Source organism: Phyllostomus hastatus, unplaced genomic scaffold (assembly GCF_019186645.2).
Source record: "Phyllostomus hastatus isolate PE091 unplaced genomic scaffold, TTU_PhHast_1.1 phas_contig_86, whole genome shotgun sequence".
In the NCBI taxonomy this organism is placed as follows: domain Eukaryota; kingdom Metazoa; phylum Chordata; class Mammalia; order Chiroptera; family Phyllostomidae; genus Phyllostomus; species Phyllostomus hastatus.
The window spans coordinates 35,491,031-35,506,670 of NW_025333977.1; the positions used below are offsets into that span (position 1 = coordinate 35,491,031).

A 15,640-nucleotide genomic window follows, 5' to 3' on the forward strand; every position below is an offset into this window, starting at 1 on the left:
TCAAAGAAGATATAAAAGCAGTGGTATTTCTCTATATAAATGTTCACAGACTGCAAACAAATTTTAAAGCCTCAGACCTTTATTTTAGCTATTTAAGGCAGCTTTTTTTCTCTAATTTCTAAGTGCTTTCCCCTGTTTTTTCCATATATGATGTATTTTACATATCAGACTGGTAAATGCTTGGATGTGTCAGCTTGCCTACCCATAAATACTAATATCCACTTCCACATATAATTTTAATTTGCTTTAATATGTAATTGGTGTTTGTGATAGCCCCTTTCCACAATTATCACTGGATTAAAATTATCATCCATAGAGTTATTTGAACTTATTTAAGTTTGAAATCATTCCAACTAAAAGGGTTACCATTTAAAACATAACCTTTATTAGCACAAGGAATTCTAAATAGTGTGTCTGTGAGGTTTGAAGTGCATATCTCAAATAACTCAACTGAAATAATAATGGAAGTTAATTGTGTATTATTGAAGAGAAAGATTTACTCAATAAAAAATCAAATTTTTGCTTTTCATAATTTCATCATAATTTTATTTTGTATGTACAGTCTTCAATTTCTAATGTAAGGGTCTTTATAAGGATTGGGGAACTAAGGAAGAGAGATGGGGCTTTCGGGGAAGGAATCAGAGGTCTTATACGGACAGCAATGATTAATCGAGCTAACAGGATGTGAAAGTCTTCCAGAAGAAATTCTTGCAGCCAGCTTTGCGTTCTCGGGGTGCCATGGCTGGGTTCGAATTGGTGGATCTCTGCAGCTCCAGCCTCATTTCATCCTGCTCAGCAGCCTGGGACAAATCTTCAGGTTCCAGGGCATCATTCTCTGTCTGGTTGGGTTCAGACAGCAGTTCTGCCAAGAAGTACTTGGCCAGTTCCTGTACGAGGTAGAAGGAAGACAGATAGAGAATGAGGAGAACGATGATGGAGGAGAAGAAATGGAAAAGCACAGTTTGGAAAGCAGAGTCAGCCACACCCAAAACTCAATTTTCACAGCTGTGCACCTCTGTCACTTAAAATCATTAAGGATATAAAAATACGGATAGTTGCTATAATCACCAAGTTACACAAAGAGACTTGAAAAAATCAAACATTTCTGCAAGCTTTCTGTCTCTGCAGGCTTAAAACACACGCATAGAGAGAAATGACAGATCCTTAAAGCAGTTCTGCAAAGATAAAAAACACACGAGCCAACAGTTTGTTTAACTGAATTTCCACAACATAAGCTACAAACTGGAATTCTTCTTACCGTCCTTACTAAACTAACTGTGGGGAATGAGGCCTTTCACAGTCTTAAATACATTTTGTTTCATTTGTACAGTACCTGGTATCCCTCCATCGACTGCATGGGAAGGAGCTATTGCTAAGGACGGTAGCAGAATTAGAGGTGCGCTGTTTCAGCACCTGGGTCAGCACTTCCCATGGTCAGCACCGAGGATAGATGCCATAATACCTTCCTGCTCAATTACCCAGGACTCGGAATTTTCTTGAATGCCACGGAACTCACCTGTGATGGGCTGCGCTGATTAGGGGGTGATGTGGGAGGGGGGATAAAAAAGTGGTAAGAGGGAATTCTGGACTTGGAAAGTTTTCCTAACAGCTTTGAAAGCTGAGAGACCCAGAAAAGCACCGAAACTCTTCAGGAGCACCTGTTAAGTCCACCCAAGGGGGCAGGGGCAAGGCTAAAAGAGGGATTCCGGAGAGAAGAAAGAAAACGTCGAGGCAGTCTCCTTACCTGTTTTCCCGAGGCAGCAGCCAGTGACTTCTGCAGAAACTGGCGCAGTCGGGGATCCGAAGGCGCGGCAGTGACACCGCCCAAAGCCAGGACGATGGAGAGCGCGGCCAGCGCGCACTGGAGGCGGCAGGACAGCATCTCCTCGGGCGCCGGGAAGCCTAGCTAAAGCGCGGTTGGTCAAACTCTAGGAGCGGACCTGCAGGCTGCAGCTACGGCTATGAACCTTGCCAACTCCTAAAGCGGCTTGTGTGCTCTCCACCGTCTCCTTGCTTTTTAAACTCTCTCTCTGACGTCAGACTAGGAGGCGCCCCCAGATCTCTCTAGCGCTTTTACGCACAATTAGCCTCGTGAAATCAATCACAGAAGTGAGAGGAGGCTACACAATCCAAAGTGGTTTACTTAAAATAAAAAAAAAAATCCCGCATACCCACAGCATGTGATCCAGGCCCACAGGATTCCATCCATGCCACACTCTCTACACAGTCTTTGATATTCACTGAGTGCTACGCAATACACATTCCATAATTTCACTCACGCACGTACATGCGCACCCAGTTAAACACAGAAGCTCAGATACTGAGCCCAAAGAGACAAATACGCTGCCACACACAACTGCACACACAGAAATGTATCGGATGACTCTCTATCACCATACTCCAGCATGTTAGAAGGGCTGAACAAAGGCAGCAGTATATGTGGGTGACAAGCAGAAATTCAGAGCCATTCCTCTAAGAATGAATTTAAGAGTGGAATTTGGATGTTAGAAAAGTGGGGTCATTTTTTCTTCGTTATCTCCATAAAACGTCTTGTAGGCGATGATGCAATGCACTGTAAAAGAATTATACTTCCCCTATGATGGAGAAGTTGCCTTAGAGGCACCCTCTCTTCCTCTTTCTCAGCAACTGAGAAGCTTCCAGTTAACCTGTCTTCCTACCGTGACCAAAAGAAAAATTACCAAACCAAAAAAAAAAAATGACATTGTCTTCATGTTGGTGGCTAGAAACTTGGAGATGAAGAATGGTCTCAGAAACCATCTACTGACTTCAGTGTGTTAACCACCAAGCCTAGAAGTGGGCAGTGAAGTGCTCTGGATCTTATGCTGCACAGTTGGAACAAGGTCCAGACCTCCACATTCCAAGGCCAGGGTTCTTTCCACTCAGCTCTGAGTTTTCCAACAGATTCCTGGCCAGTAGAAGTAGTTGTAGGTCAGAAACCAACCCCAGTCTGGAATGCAAAAGTCCAGGAACTCCCTGCACACCTGGGACCATCATTACGTGTCTGTGTGTGGGGCAAGGATCGACAGACCCTTAGTTCTACCCGGCACTCCCCTGCTCCACACACATATAGAAAGGAAGGTCAAGAAGTGCTGTTTTATGTAGCTTATGAAGTGATTCCCCCAATAAGTGTAGTGCCCGCCGGGCACCATACATAGTTGTCACAATATTATTGACTAGATTCCCTGTGCTCTATTTTATATCCCAAGGACTATTTTGTGACTACTAATTTGTATTTCTTAATTCTTTCACCCTTTTTTTAACCATGATGCTGTACACCTGGAACTAAAATAATATGGAATATCAATTGCAATTAAAAAATAAAATTAAAAAAGAATTGAATCAACTGAAAAAAAAAAGAAAAGAAAAGGAAGAAAGAAACAAATGCTGCTTTAGAATTCTAGTTGTGGTTAGCTGTTTGCTGTCCAGATCAGCTTTCTGACAGTTCTAATGTTTGTTTTTTCAAAATAATTTCTTATCAAGGAAAAGCCAGCTAAAGTCCTGGCATGAACCAGGTAATCCCTGCAAGCTCTTCAAGGGCTGATATTTTATGATCTTCAAGTTCATGAAAAGCTAAAAGCATGTGTGTTTCCAGAAACAAAATGAAGTAAAGAACTTGGCTAACACAATCACCAACCATGGACCATATATGTATTCTCGATATTTAGACGCACATCGTGATGCTGATAGACAGGAGGGTTTAGGGGCCTCCTCGGTGTCTTGGATAACTGCCACCACTTCCTTCTGTGTCTGTAAGCCAAGGCAATGAGAGAATGCACAGGATGCTGTGCTAGAGCTTCCTGGGATTGACAAATCCAGGCAAGAAAGGCTAAGCCCCAGTGGGGCACTGAAAGTCACTCACATGTGTTGGCATAGTCTGGGAGAACAAGGACACTAGGCTGAGAGATCCAACCTGGGGAATACATGTTATTTTCTCTCTCTTCTGGAACCTCTTTGGCTCCTGACTGGGGGGACTCAGAGTCTACTTACATCAACCCAACTGCCCCAAGGCACCCCTAAATAATTTTACATCTCCTGCACTTAGAACTTGGCCCTAGACAGCCCCACTGAATAGAGAAGAGCTTTGCTAAAATAGCACCCAGCCAAGGAGCAAAGAGCAGTCTTACTATCTCACTCTGTGTTCTGGGATCTCTTCAACCTCCCTCCCTGGACTGCTGCTCTCCTTCCAGATCCTTCTCCTGCTTCTCTACTGCACTTTCCCCTCTGTCCTCTTGCTTCTTTCCCCTAACCTTTCTCTGAATTCCTCTCTCAGAATTTTCCTTAATCAACCTGTTTTTGTCTTCTCCCCTCATTTCCTGTCCTCATTCCTCTTTGTTGTTCTTCCCTCTCCACCACCAATTTCTGACTTCAGTCTGGTTTAATTTGGCTCTTTTCCTACCTTCTCTGCATCATTCCATTCCTTCCCACCCTGCTTAATCAATACCTACCTCAATCCCTGCCTCTGCTCTCTTCCTCTTCCATCTCTCCTTAGCTGCTCCCCACAAAAAAAAAAAAAAAAAAAAAAAACCACATACAAAAAAACCCACTCCTGATCTCCAGCTATTTAAGCACTTATGTGGGAACAGTGAGGTCTGAGTGGTTTCCCTTATGCCCCTGATGAAGTGCTGAGGCTGTGGATGACAAGACTTCTGTGTTTTTTGTTTTGTTTTGTTTTGTAATCCTGGCATTGTTAGAAGTCTAAGAACCACTTAAGAGAGAAATAGTGCCAGGACAAAAGGTGACATGAATTCTTCCTTAGACCCCCCCATGGCCAAGTTTTGCATAGAATTTGATTTAGCACAAAGGTCCTTCCAACTCCCTCAGCCTGATCCCCCTCCTGACAATCCCCCAAACCCCCCACCCAAGTCCCAGTGGCTGGAAGGGGGTGTTGGTTTGGGGCTGTACTGGGAACCCTACTTCCCAGACCTTAGTTACCAGGAGTCACCAAGAGTCACTTTCCCCCATTCTTACACAGCCCCGTGGTTCACTAGGTACTTTGTCATCCTCACATCAGGCCAGACTAATCCCATCTCACAGGTGGAAGTTGGAGTCCTGGGAGCATAAATGCCTTGCACATGGCACAGAAGCAGGAAGTGGCACAATCAAAGGGAGTATGTCACTCTGCTTTAGACTGTCTCATGGGCCCCTGACTTGGAAATGTCTGAGACACCCGGCTGAGCAGCCTGCATCCAGGTTGCAAGTGTCTCTGGAAGGCGTCCAGGCCTCTTTCCTGGGCAGATCCTCTGGCCAGGACAGGGTTTGCCACCTCCCTGTGAAATGTACTTTTGGGGTGACTACCTGCCAATATGAGGAGTAGAAACTCATTTAATGGGAAACAGTAAAACTTGCGAGTGAACACAGATGTACAATATTAACCAATGCAGGGAAGTAGAAAGTGTTGGTACTGGGAGATGACAGCCCTGGGTTCTAGTCCTGATTCTACCACCATCCAGCTGTGGACTCCCTCTCTGGGCCTTGGTTTCCCGTCTGCAAAAGTGAAGGCTTGATGCATAACCTTCACAGTTTCTTCCCTGATAATCAAAGAGTTAAAAATAGAAAAAATAAAAGGACAAAATAGAATGTATTGCAATGTTAAAATGCTGTTTGTTTTGCAAAATCAGGACTTTATACTGGAAAAACACAAACCTGTGTTTTTCCAATATAAACACAGGGAGGAGGCAGTTCAGTGGTGATTGCACAGGCCTGTTTGGAAGAAAACTTGCTTTTCAGTTCTTGCTTATGTTGCTGACATGCCCTTACCTCTTTGGACCTCAGTTTCCTCCATCTATAAAATTGATTAACTCAAACTTTTTCTACAGTTAAGACTGAGAATCTGCACTGCTTAAGATATACTAGGGAGGTAAATAGAAAACATCATAGTGAGGAAGACAAGAAAGACATATATATATATATATATATTCAAATTGGTAGGAATTAAAGTAAGGTATGGAGTGTAATGGTTTGGGAAAGACCCCTCTGAGGCACTGTCTAAGAAGAGAGACCTGAATGAGGCAAGGCAGCTAGCCATGCAAATATCTGAATAAAGAAACTTCCTTGTCAAGTAAAAGAACAATCTGTGCAAAGGTCCCCAGGTAGAAGTATGCTGTACATTCAGACAACAGCAAGGGGGCAAGGGAAACCAAACAGATCAGACAGGGCTAGGAGCTGAGGCCAGCAAGGCAGCAGGGCCAGACCACAGAGAGCCTTCAGTACTGTGGTGAGGAAACCATTGGAGGTTTTCAAACAAGGAATTGAACTAATTTGGTTGTTTCAAGTAATGTCTTCTGCTAGATAAATAATTAACTGCAGGAGGGCGGGAGTAAACAGAGGGAGATAACTTAGGAATGTAAAACCTTTTAAGAGAAAGGAGGAGATAGGATGAGAAGAGCACATTCTCCCTTAGACACCCATGGCCCAGCTGGTTGACTTAGTGTGAAGGCATCTCATACTTCCCCAACCAGGGCCTGTCTCCATGGTAGGGGAAGTGGTTTGTGGCTATTGCTGGGCACCTTATGCTCCAGACTAGTTCAGGCAAGAGTCGATGGAGTGGCTTTGTCCTGAATGAGGCAAAGACATTATGTCTGAGGTTTATTTTGAAATAGAGTTGACAGAACATTCTGATGGCTTGTTTGAATATCAAAGTAAGGAAATGAGAACAATTGGTAACATTCTCTAAAATACCTTCAAGATCCACATGTTCCTGAAAGTACAGGAAATAGATTTCTGACAAAGACTTTTCCTGGATGTTTTGCAAATGGAAAGCCTTTTTATTTCCCAGTCAGAAAAGAATAAGAATTATAGGCAGTGGGGAGAAGAAACATGAAATAGTGGAAGGAGCCCTGGACTAGATGTCTGAGACCTTAGACTTAAGTGTGTAGCTTTCTCCCACTTAAAATGGGCTTGATAATGCTTGCTTTTGCTAAAATATGATTTAAGAGCCATATCAGACAGTTTAAGTGGAAGTGCTCAGTAACCCATGCAACATGATTTAAAAATAAAAGGCATGTTTTTGTTGTTGCTGCTCTCATGGAGGCAGCCAGGCCTAAGCCCAGGAGTGCTGTTCAATGAGCCAGCCCTTGGAGCTGGAATGTCCCCACTGATGTCCTGGGCAGGCTGGGCAGGCAGGCCTTCCACACACTGGGGACAGGTAGGATGTGACTTGACGGTTCAGGCCGATCTCTTCCACAAAAATGCAGCAGATGGGTGCTCAGACTGACCCATTAAATGATAGTCTCTTCTCTTTTATTTACTTTTTCTTGGAGATATGGCACATTAAAACTTGGCAGCTATTAACACTTTAGTATAAATTCATTTGTTCAGTTGTCTTCTAGATTTACAGCTGGCTAAAGAAAGTCAACAACATTTACTTAAAGTTTGACTTTAATGTTGGGAGCAAGAGATCAATTTGGAGTAAATGACCCACCCACTATGGGCAGGCTGTTTGGTGAATGTTATCAAGCATGGGGCAGGCTATGCTGAGCATACAGACTTCTTGCTGAAGGATAAGGGCCTGACAATACTACAAGGACTGTTCTTTTTATAGCAACTCTACCACCATGGAGCACAACAATGAAAATTTTCAGTCCTCCAAGACTGGATTGATGCTGAAAGAGTCCCAGGTCATCCTCTTACCCCTCTCCCCTACAGTGGCTGGTAGTAGAGGAGTTAGACTTTCCTATCAAATTAGCCTTCAGCAACTTCCACAAAGCCTAGCCTAGCATGACTGCAATGGATAATGAAGAGCGAAGGAGGGAATAAATGAAGCCCATAAAGGTAATGTTTTTACATGAGAAGAACTGAGTGGTCCTGTGTTGGCCTGATCTCTTGCAGTAGTCTCCTATCTGGTCTCTGTCATGTCACTTTTTAGCTCAACAGCTTTCAATGATTGCCCAGTGCCAACCAGTTCAAGTGCAAACACAGCAGCCTGCAGTCAAGTTTCCTCAGATTCTGTCTCTCCTGGTCAGTGTGACTCTGCGTCATTCCCTGTTGCTCCACTCCCCCAGGCACCACCCTCCGGCTGTGCCCTGTGTGTGCCCTGCAGCCTCCTGCCTCAATTTTTTGTGCAGACTGTTCCTTCCACCTGGAATACCTTTGACCTGCCTCTGAGTGTTAACATTCTTCTTACAGCTTCTTCTAAGATGCTTCCAAAAAGCTCTCTTTTAGAATCAGTGTGGCCTCTCCTGTGCTCAAGACTATCTTTTGTGCCCCTAGTAGAGACCCTCACAGATTACTTTATATTTCTGTGCTGTGGATGTCCGTATGTCTCAGCCATGAGAGATTCCCTGAGCAGAACCTTGTCTCAGCCATGTTTGTATCCTCCTCAGAGACCATAAAACTATGAAGCACAGAGTAGTTGCTAAAAATAATGGTTGGATTGGAGGTAAACTTCTCCCTTCTTACATGTGAAGTCTTATATGTAAGCATCATAATAAGCTTTAGGTAACTGAAGACTGTATCATTTGACCCCCACTCTAGGTAGCTGATACATTTAGGAACACATATTTATTGATCCCTAAATCTACTCTGAGCTTTAAAAAAAAACCCCAACAAAACCAAACCTTAAACATTGCTCAATGTCATTGTTCCTATGTACTAGAACTAACTGAAGCATTGAAAATGTAAGAGTCTTTATATCTTTTGAAAGGCCCAGGGAGGATGCACCCATTAACCACTGTAGTAGGCATATGCCCATGGTCCACAATAGAAGTGAATAACAAGGCTAACTCACTTCTTTGTAGAGTCTCACATTTACTGTAAGTCACTATCAACCAGACAAGGGAATGAAGACTCTGAAGTGGAAGCGTATCTGGTTCATCTGAACATCAGCAACAAGGCAAGAGAACCAGGGTAGGTTGGGTGAACCAGAGAGGGACAGAAGATGAGGCCAGTGAGGCAGGCAGATCCTTTAAGCCTGGGGTAAGAAAACCACTGAAAAATTTTGAGCAAGCATTTGACCTAGTTTGCCAAATATGAGGTGTGAAATCTGAGGCCTTCCATGAGCTTCCCCAGGGCAGTTGGCAGGAGAGAGGCTATCCTGATCAGCTGGGTCTGGAAAAATAGGGTCAAGAAACCAAGGGTCCTATGCCCTGGAACAGTGTGGAAGAGAGGGCAAAGTCCTTTTTGGGGTGCTTCTGAGACCTGTACATTGAAACAGAATGATAGAGGCTATATAGTCATAGAAATGCCCTGTGGAGTGAATGTGTCCCTACAACCACTTCACTTTCCCCATACTCAGACTCGTGAGTATTAATCTAGGCTTCTGGCTCTTAGCTTTGGCTCTGCACCAGGATTGCCTGGGAAACACCGAAAACCTTTGGTGCCTGGGCCCCAACTGGGAAGATTTGACATGTAAGCTTGTATATCTTCTGTTCTCCCCTCCTTGCTCTTACACTCATCATCTCCTCACCTTTCCTTTTATTCTATGGCTCATATCTTTTCTCACTTAACCCCAACTTTCCTTTGCTTCCCATCCCACCTTTGACTTGAACGTGGCAAACTTAACTCTGCTCCATGGAATGTCCTGATGTTACACTAAGAGCTGAGGGAAGAGACAGAACTGGGGCCAGAAGGAGATGCACCCACAGACCAGGGCCTTCAAAAGTATCTAGTCCTAATACCATAAGATTTCACTCATGCATGGAATCTAATGAACACACTGAACTAACAAGCAAAATAGTGACAAACTCATCAATAGAGAGCAGGATAACAGAAAAGGAGGGGAGGGGAGGGGTAGAAGGATTGAGCAAAAATGGAAAAGGACTCATGGACTTGGACAACAGTGTGGTGATTGTGGGGGGTGGGGGGTATAAGGGGAATAAATGGTAATGGAAAAATACAGTAAAAATAAATTAATTAATTTAAAAAATGAAAAGAAAAAATTACCTAGTTTTACCCATTCCTTTACATATGGGAAAACTGAAGTCCAGAGAACGGAAGGGATCCGAGAAACTCCATAGTGCACTTGTGTCGTGGAAAGAATATGCACAGACATAAGAGAATCAGAGCCTCTCTGTGTATTCTTTCCACATCCTGAGTGCTCTGTGAAGTTTCTTGAATACCTTAGAGCCAACTCGTTAAAAGATGATTCGGTCCTGGCCTCTATGTACCTCACAGTTAGACTGAAGCAAAACCCCACTCCCTGATGAGAACATTATCCAACAGAGAAAGCTTTGGGGATTAATGTGGCAGGCCTTCATGCTTGGTGTCTCCATCCTTCTCCAGATGTGCATTTCCTAATCCCGTAAAACCACCCAACATGCTCCCCCTGGCGGTGGCTGTGTGTGACTGCTGCAGCACACAGAACAGGCAGCTGTTGTTAAACTGAATTCTCTTGCCCTCTGCTGGCTGGACTGCAGAAGACAGCTTCAGCTAACATTTTAGGGAGGGATTTTACTCATTTCTTCATGTATCCCACTAACTCTTTAAAAGCACTCACTATGCAGAGAACACTGGGCTTGATGTTGGAGTTGCAAAGAAGTGCACAAAGGAAATCTCTTCCTGCAAACATGTGATTATTGAACACTGCATGCCAAACTCTGTGCTGAGGATTAAAAAATGAAAAAACTCAATCGTTGCCTTCCAAAAGAAGTGATCTGGTAAATTATACAGAATTCTATCTGAGCCCTAGAACCAAAGAATTAGCACTAGAAGGGACCGCAAACACCTTCTAACCCATGTTAGTCACTATAGGCTTCCCAAAATGGGTCCAGACCCCCCTGCATGCAGGCCTGAGGGACTACCAAATGGCAGGAAGGCGGTGGGGCGGGGGAGCGTGTTACAGGCATTCTGTTTCATTGAACTGGATTCTGCCATAAAGCTTCAGAGGAACAAAGGCTTGAAGGGAAAACGCGATTCCAAAACCGCAGGCCTAATACAAATGGTCCTCTTACCTGTCATCGGAATGCCCTCCAGCCTCATGAGCCTGTATTCACCATCAATGTCACACTTATGGCTGGTCTCAGAGTCACCAACGTAGTCACATTTATACCCACACAGTAGAATCTCACTCCCTTTGCAAGATGCCTCCAAGAGGGAGGAGGCTCCCAAGGGTGTCCCATATCTGTTGAGAGTTCACACTTGGTGTGCCCAGAACCAAGGACACTTCCCTGGATCACTGCTCTCTCTCTGTGATGCTCTAAAGTGCCACACCAGGGTCTCTTATACCAGCGGTTTTCAAACTTTTGACCACAACTTACATAAGAAATGTATTTTACATCATAATCCAATCCACCCACCTGTACCCATGGTTCTCAAAACATACCTACCTTTATTACTGGCAGTAAACTCTGGCACATTCCATTCTTTTCTGTTTCTGTTTCTCTTTCATGCTGGCCATGACCCACTAAATTAACTGTGCGCCCTACTGAGTCATAAGTCTCACTTTGAAATGCACTGCCCTGGACCATGGTCCATGCGTGCTGCTCTCTCCCAGATCCTTGGAGTGTATAGGTTGCTGTGTGATCCTAGTGTGGCACCAGGTATTAGGCCCTACCACTCAGTGCTGGGCTCACCTCTCCTCTCCTTTCTTCCCTCTGCTTCCTACCCTTTTAGAGAATCTCACTGTTGTTTTAATAGCCAGGGCCTACATTATTAACTGAGGCCCCTGGCTGTTAAAAACTAGTGTTTACTAACTGTAACGGGTTGAATGGTGGCCCTGCAAAAGATATGTCCGCATCCTAACCCCTACCACCTGTGAATGAATGTGACCTTATTTGGGAGTGGAGAAAGAGGTCTTTGCAAATCTAATTAAATTAAGGATGTCGGGCTGATTGACATCCTGGACTATGTGGGCGGGGGGGCGGGGGGGAGGGGGTCCTAGGGCCAAAGATCAGTGTACTTACAGGAGACAGAAGAGACAGAGGAGGCCATGTGATGATGCAGGCAGGGGTTGGAGTGAGGCCACCACAGGCCAAGGAACGGCAGGAGCCACCAGAGGCTGGAAGAGGCAAAAAGAATAGACATTTTGGAGGAATTGTGGCCTGACTGATGTTTTGATTTCAGAGCTCTGCCCTCCACAGCTGCAAGAGGGTAAATTTCTGTTATTTGAAGCCATCGATTTGTGATCATTTGTTCCAGCAGCTATGAAAAACTAATAGACTAGCTAAACCTCTCTTTTTTCTATTCTCCAAGGGACCACATGGAGCAGGATTAGGGTCAGGCATCCTCCACGTGGGACCACTCCTCCCTTCCAAACCTCAAGCCCCTTCATCGAGTCAATGTCATCCTCCAGACATTTCTTCCAAACAGTAGACTCTCCTGAGAGGCTTTAGAATCTCTTGCAATCTGGCTGTTATTGCAAGAACCCACCTCACCCCACCTCCTTCTGACAAATACCTTGACTAACTAAATCCCAACTGTGAATGCAGTGGAATTTTTCCCAGGAAGTTTCTCAGTTTCCATGTAATGTACATCAGTTGATGAAACCAGAAACCAGGCTTAGCATGGCACTAGGAGTGGTGGGTGGGTGTGTCGATAAAAGGCCAGGGGAGTGAAATGGTTTGCCCAAAGCCGCACAGTGAATTAGTGGCAGGTGGCTGTTGATCTGGATGCTAACAACATAAATATAAAGAGTTTCAGGGTTTCCTCCAGCATTATGAGAAATATATTCTCCAGATAGAAAAGACCAAACCGCCATTCCTCAGGCATATTTCACAACCACTCAGTCTCAACTTGTTTATATCACCATCTGCTTCATTTGCTGAAGGGGGATCGCTGCTGTCTCCTTTGATCCCAGCTCTGCACACCCTACTCAGAAACCATTCTGATCAGTTGATGAGCCAGTGCCATGCCATGCCTTGAGAAAAAAATAAACCATTGGCTCAGCAACACTGGACAGCAGGAGTCACAGGGAAACAGCTGTCAGCTTTGGGTTCTGAGCAATGCTGCAGAAAACTGTGCTCTCAGATCCAAGGACGCAGGAGATGAGCTCTAGTACCCTCCAGGCCTTGGGTTCCACACCCACATGGAGCTGTGCCTTCCAGATCTTAATTCCCATTTCTTCTTAAAAAGAGGCTGGACATTTCTGCACAGATTTATTCTTGGTCACTCCAGAAGACTGATGCAAACCACATACATCCTGTCCTAGAAGCTACAGCACACAAAGCAGATCCATGCATCTAAATAATTTTGAAACCGGACTATCTGTACATATTTTTTTTTCATTGTAGCAATCACCTTATTGTCTAGTAATAATTTGTTTGCATGCCTGGCTCCTTGCAAAATGACTTTTCTCAACAACAGAGGCTGAGTTAACATCCTGGTTTACCTAGAAGATTGCCCAGAACATATAAAATCTTCACAAAATGGCCCTGGCTGGTATGGCTCAGTGAACTGAGTGCTGGCCTACAAACCAAAGGGTTGTTGGTTCAATTCCCTGCCAGGGCACATGCCTGGGTTGCTGGCCAGGTCCCCAATGGGGGCATGTGAGAAGTAACCACACACTGATTTTTCTCTCCCTCTCTTTCTCCCTCCTTTCCCCTCTCTCTAAAAATAAATTTTAAAAATCTTTTTTAAAAAGCTTTCACAAAGTACTGGTCAAATATTAACTGAATATTGACCCTAATGCCAATCAATGTCTTCAGTGATCACATTTACACAACTGGCTCCTAAACTTACCTTTTCTCTTTTTGTATAACCCCACCCCTTCAAACCCATTCTACACTGCATGGCCTGATTCACCTTCTAAAAACACATCTGATCACATAATTGTCTCCCTTCAAATCTCCGAATGCAAGTCAGTCCATACCCTTTACACAGGTTTCTGAGGTTTTCAGGAATGTGGTTCCAACTTCTTCAGTTTTATTCCCCAATGATGCCTCACACTTAGGAAATGTATGGGCTCTCTGCTCCCTACAATGGCCACACATTTCAGCCTCTCTCGAACCTCCTCCTATCCCATTTGTTCGCAGTTCACACACATCCAAGTCCTTCTCTCAAAGTCACTCATACCTTGGGGACCATTTCTAATTTCCTATTTTCTAGAAAAAAGTGAATCCCAGTATGTTGGGACCTAGAGTGCATAGAAAAATTTGGTGTGGAGCAGGGGTGTCTTTAAGAAAAAAAAATATACAGAATTATGAATGCAAAATTCTCTCATATCACCATGGAGCTAGATTAATAGGGATTCATAAAACAAAAGCATTGAAATTCACTGGAAGACTTTAAGGTAAGTGTGCTGGAAACAATCCAGCAGAAGGACTGTAAAAATAAATGTAAAGTGCTTCTCGCCCTCCAGAAATTTTCAATGCAGCAGGAGATATAAAAATATGCTAATGGCTATCATACCAGCAAGTGTGAATTTATTAGGTATAGGTTCAGGAAACAGGTTGTAGGAATGTGCTGAACGATGTTCTTAATTCTGTCTCTAGGTGTCTGAGATAGCTGCTTAAAAGACGACATTTTTACTTAAAAGAAGGAAAGAAGTCAGCTTTGGGCAAAGAATGAGAACCAGAGAATGGCAGGCCTGGAGACCACTGTGCTGGAAGGCAGGGAATAGCAAAAACACACAGAGTGTTCCGGTACAACATGTGGCACGCTGTGGCTGCAGCTCCCGTGTACAGACTGAGGAACCCGGAGACTGTGGCTGGGTTTGCTTTTTGCCTCCAGGTCACCAAAAACTCAAGACAGCAAAGGATACTTTAAAAGCAGAGAATATTATTTCTCTCTTGCATAAAATTCCTTGTTGATAACAGGTGCCAGATCATTTCTGTCTTTTTCCTCTCCCATGTGGGGTCTTGACCTCATGATCAAAGACAGCAGCATCCATATGAGGCAGCAGGATGGCAAAAAAAGAAGGAGGAGGAGGAGGAAGAGGAGGAGAAAGATGAAGGGAGCAAAGGACACATGTTTTTATCTGTGGGAGGGCGCATTGCCCTCACATGTCTGTAACACCTCCCATTCCATATGGTCTTCCTACAAAGTGCCTTTACCATACCTCTTATTACAAACTGAAGGTCTTTGCCTCCTATTTTTGAAACTGTGATTGCCAAACTGAGTCATAAAAGAAATATTAACTTTTGCTTCCTTCTCTGGGATACTCATTCTTAAAGCCTTCAGCCACCAGGGCAGTTTGACTGCCCCGAGGTGGCCATTCTGTGAGGATGCCCAATAGCCCGCACGGAGAAGTCTTGGCACCATATGAAACAAGAGAGTTACCCAGCCAACCCTAGATGCTCCAGCTCTGGTCACTGTCTGACTGCAACTGCCCTAAGAGACCCAGGATCGGAAGCATTCTGCTGAGTCTTTCCCAACCCACAGCAACCATGAGGGATGATAAAATGATTGCTATTGTTTATGCCACTAAGTTTTTTGTTGAACAGCAGTAGATAACCTAAATGCTTTCTCTTTAGGAAATTACCTCAAAACTTTTCACATATATGTAGAGGATACCGGCCAGCAGTACCCATCTCGGCTGCGGATGTTCGTCAACACTCGAGAAAAATATACACAGAGACAACCAGGTCCTGTGGGGGAGTAGGAACAGCAGGGCCACTCCTCACGTGGGGAGCTTGCCACTTGGCCACCCTCCCTGGTGGGGAGAGTGCACCATTCCCCCTCCGGAGAGGCTTTTTATTGGTTTGAGTAAGAATTCAGGTAAAAGCTCATTACTCATTGCTAGGAAGTA

General features: G+C 44.2%; 1 protein-coding gene across 1 annotated transcript; it reads right to left on the reverse strand.

Annotated features, from left to right (window-relative positions):
• Window positions 1–516: 516 nt before the first annotated feature.
• SST (somatostatin) lies at window positions 517–1,996 on the reverse strand. Its single transcript, XM_045851755.1, has 2 exons — window positions 1,745–1,996; window positions 517–887 (listed from the first exon to the last, which is right to left on the reverse strand). Exons 1-2 carry the CDS (start codon window positions 1,880–1,882, stop codon window positions 675–677), a joined length of 351 nt encoding a protein of 116 aa, XP_045707711.1. The 5' UTR covers window positions 1,883–1,996; the 3' UTR covers window positions 517–674.
• Between the last annotated feature and the right edge of the window lie 13,644 nt (window positions 1,997–15,640).

Excerpts from the sequence above, each read along its gene's own strand:
- SST (XM_045851755.1), bottom strand. The coding sequence starts at position 1,882 with ATGCTGTCCTGCCGCCTCCAGTGCGCGCTGGCCGCGCTCTCCATCGTC. Across the intron at positions 888-1,744 it reads CTGCTGCCTCGGGAAAACAG|GAACTGGCCAAGTACTTCTT; the intron begins GTAAGGAGACTG and ends TACCTCGTACAG.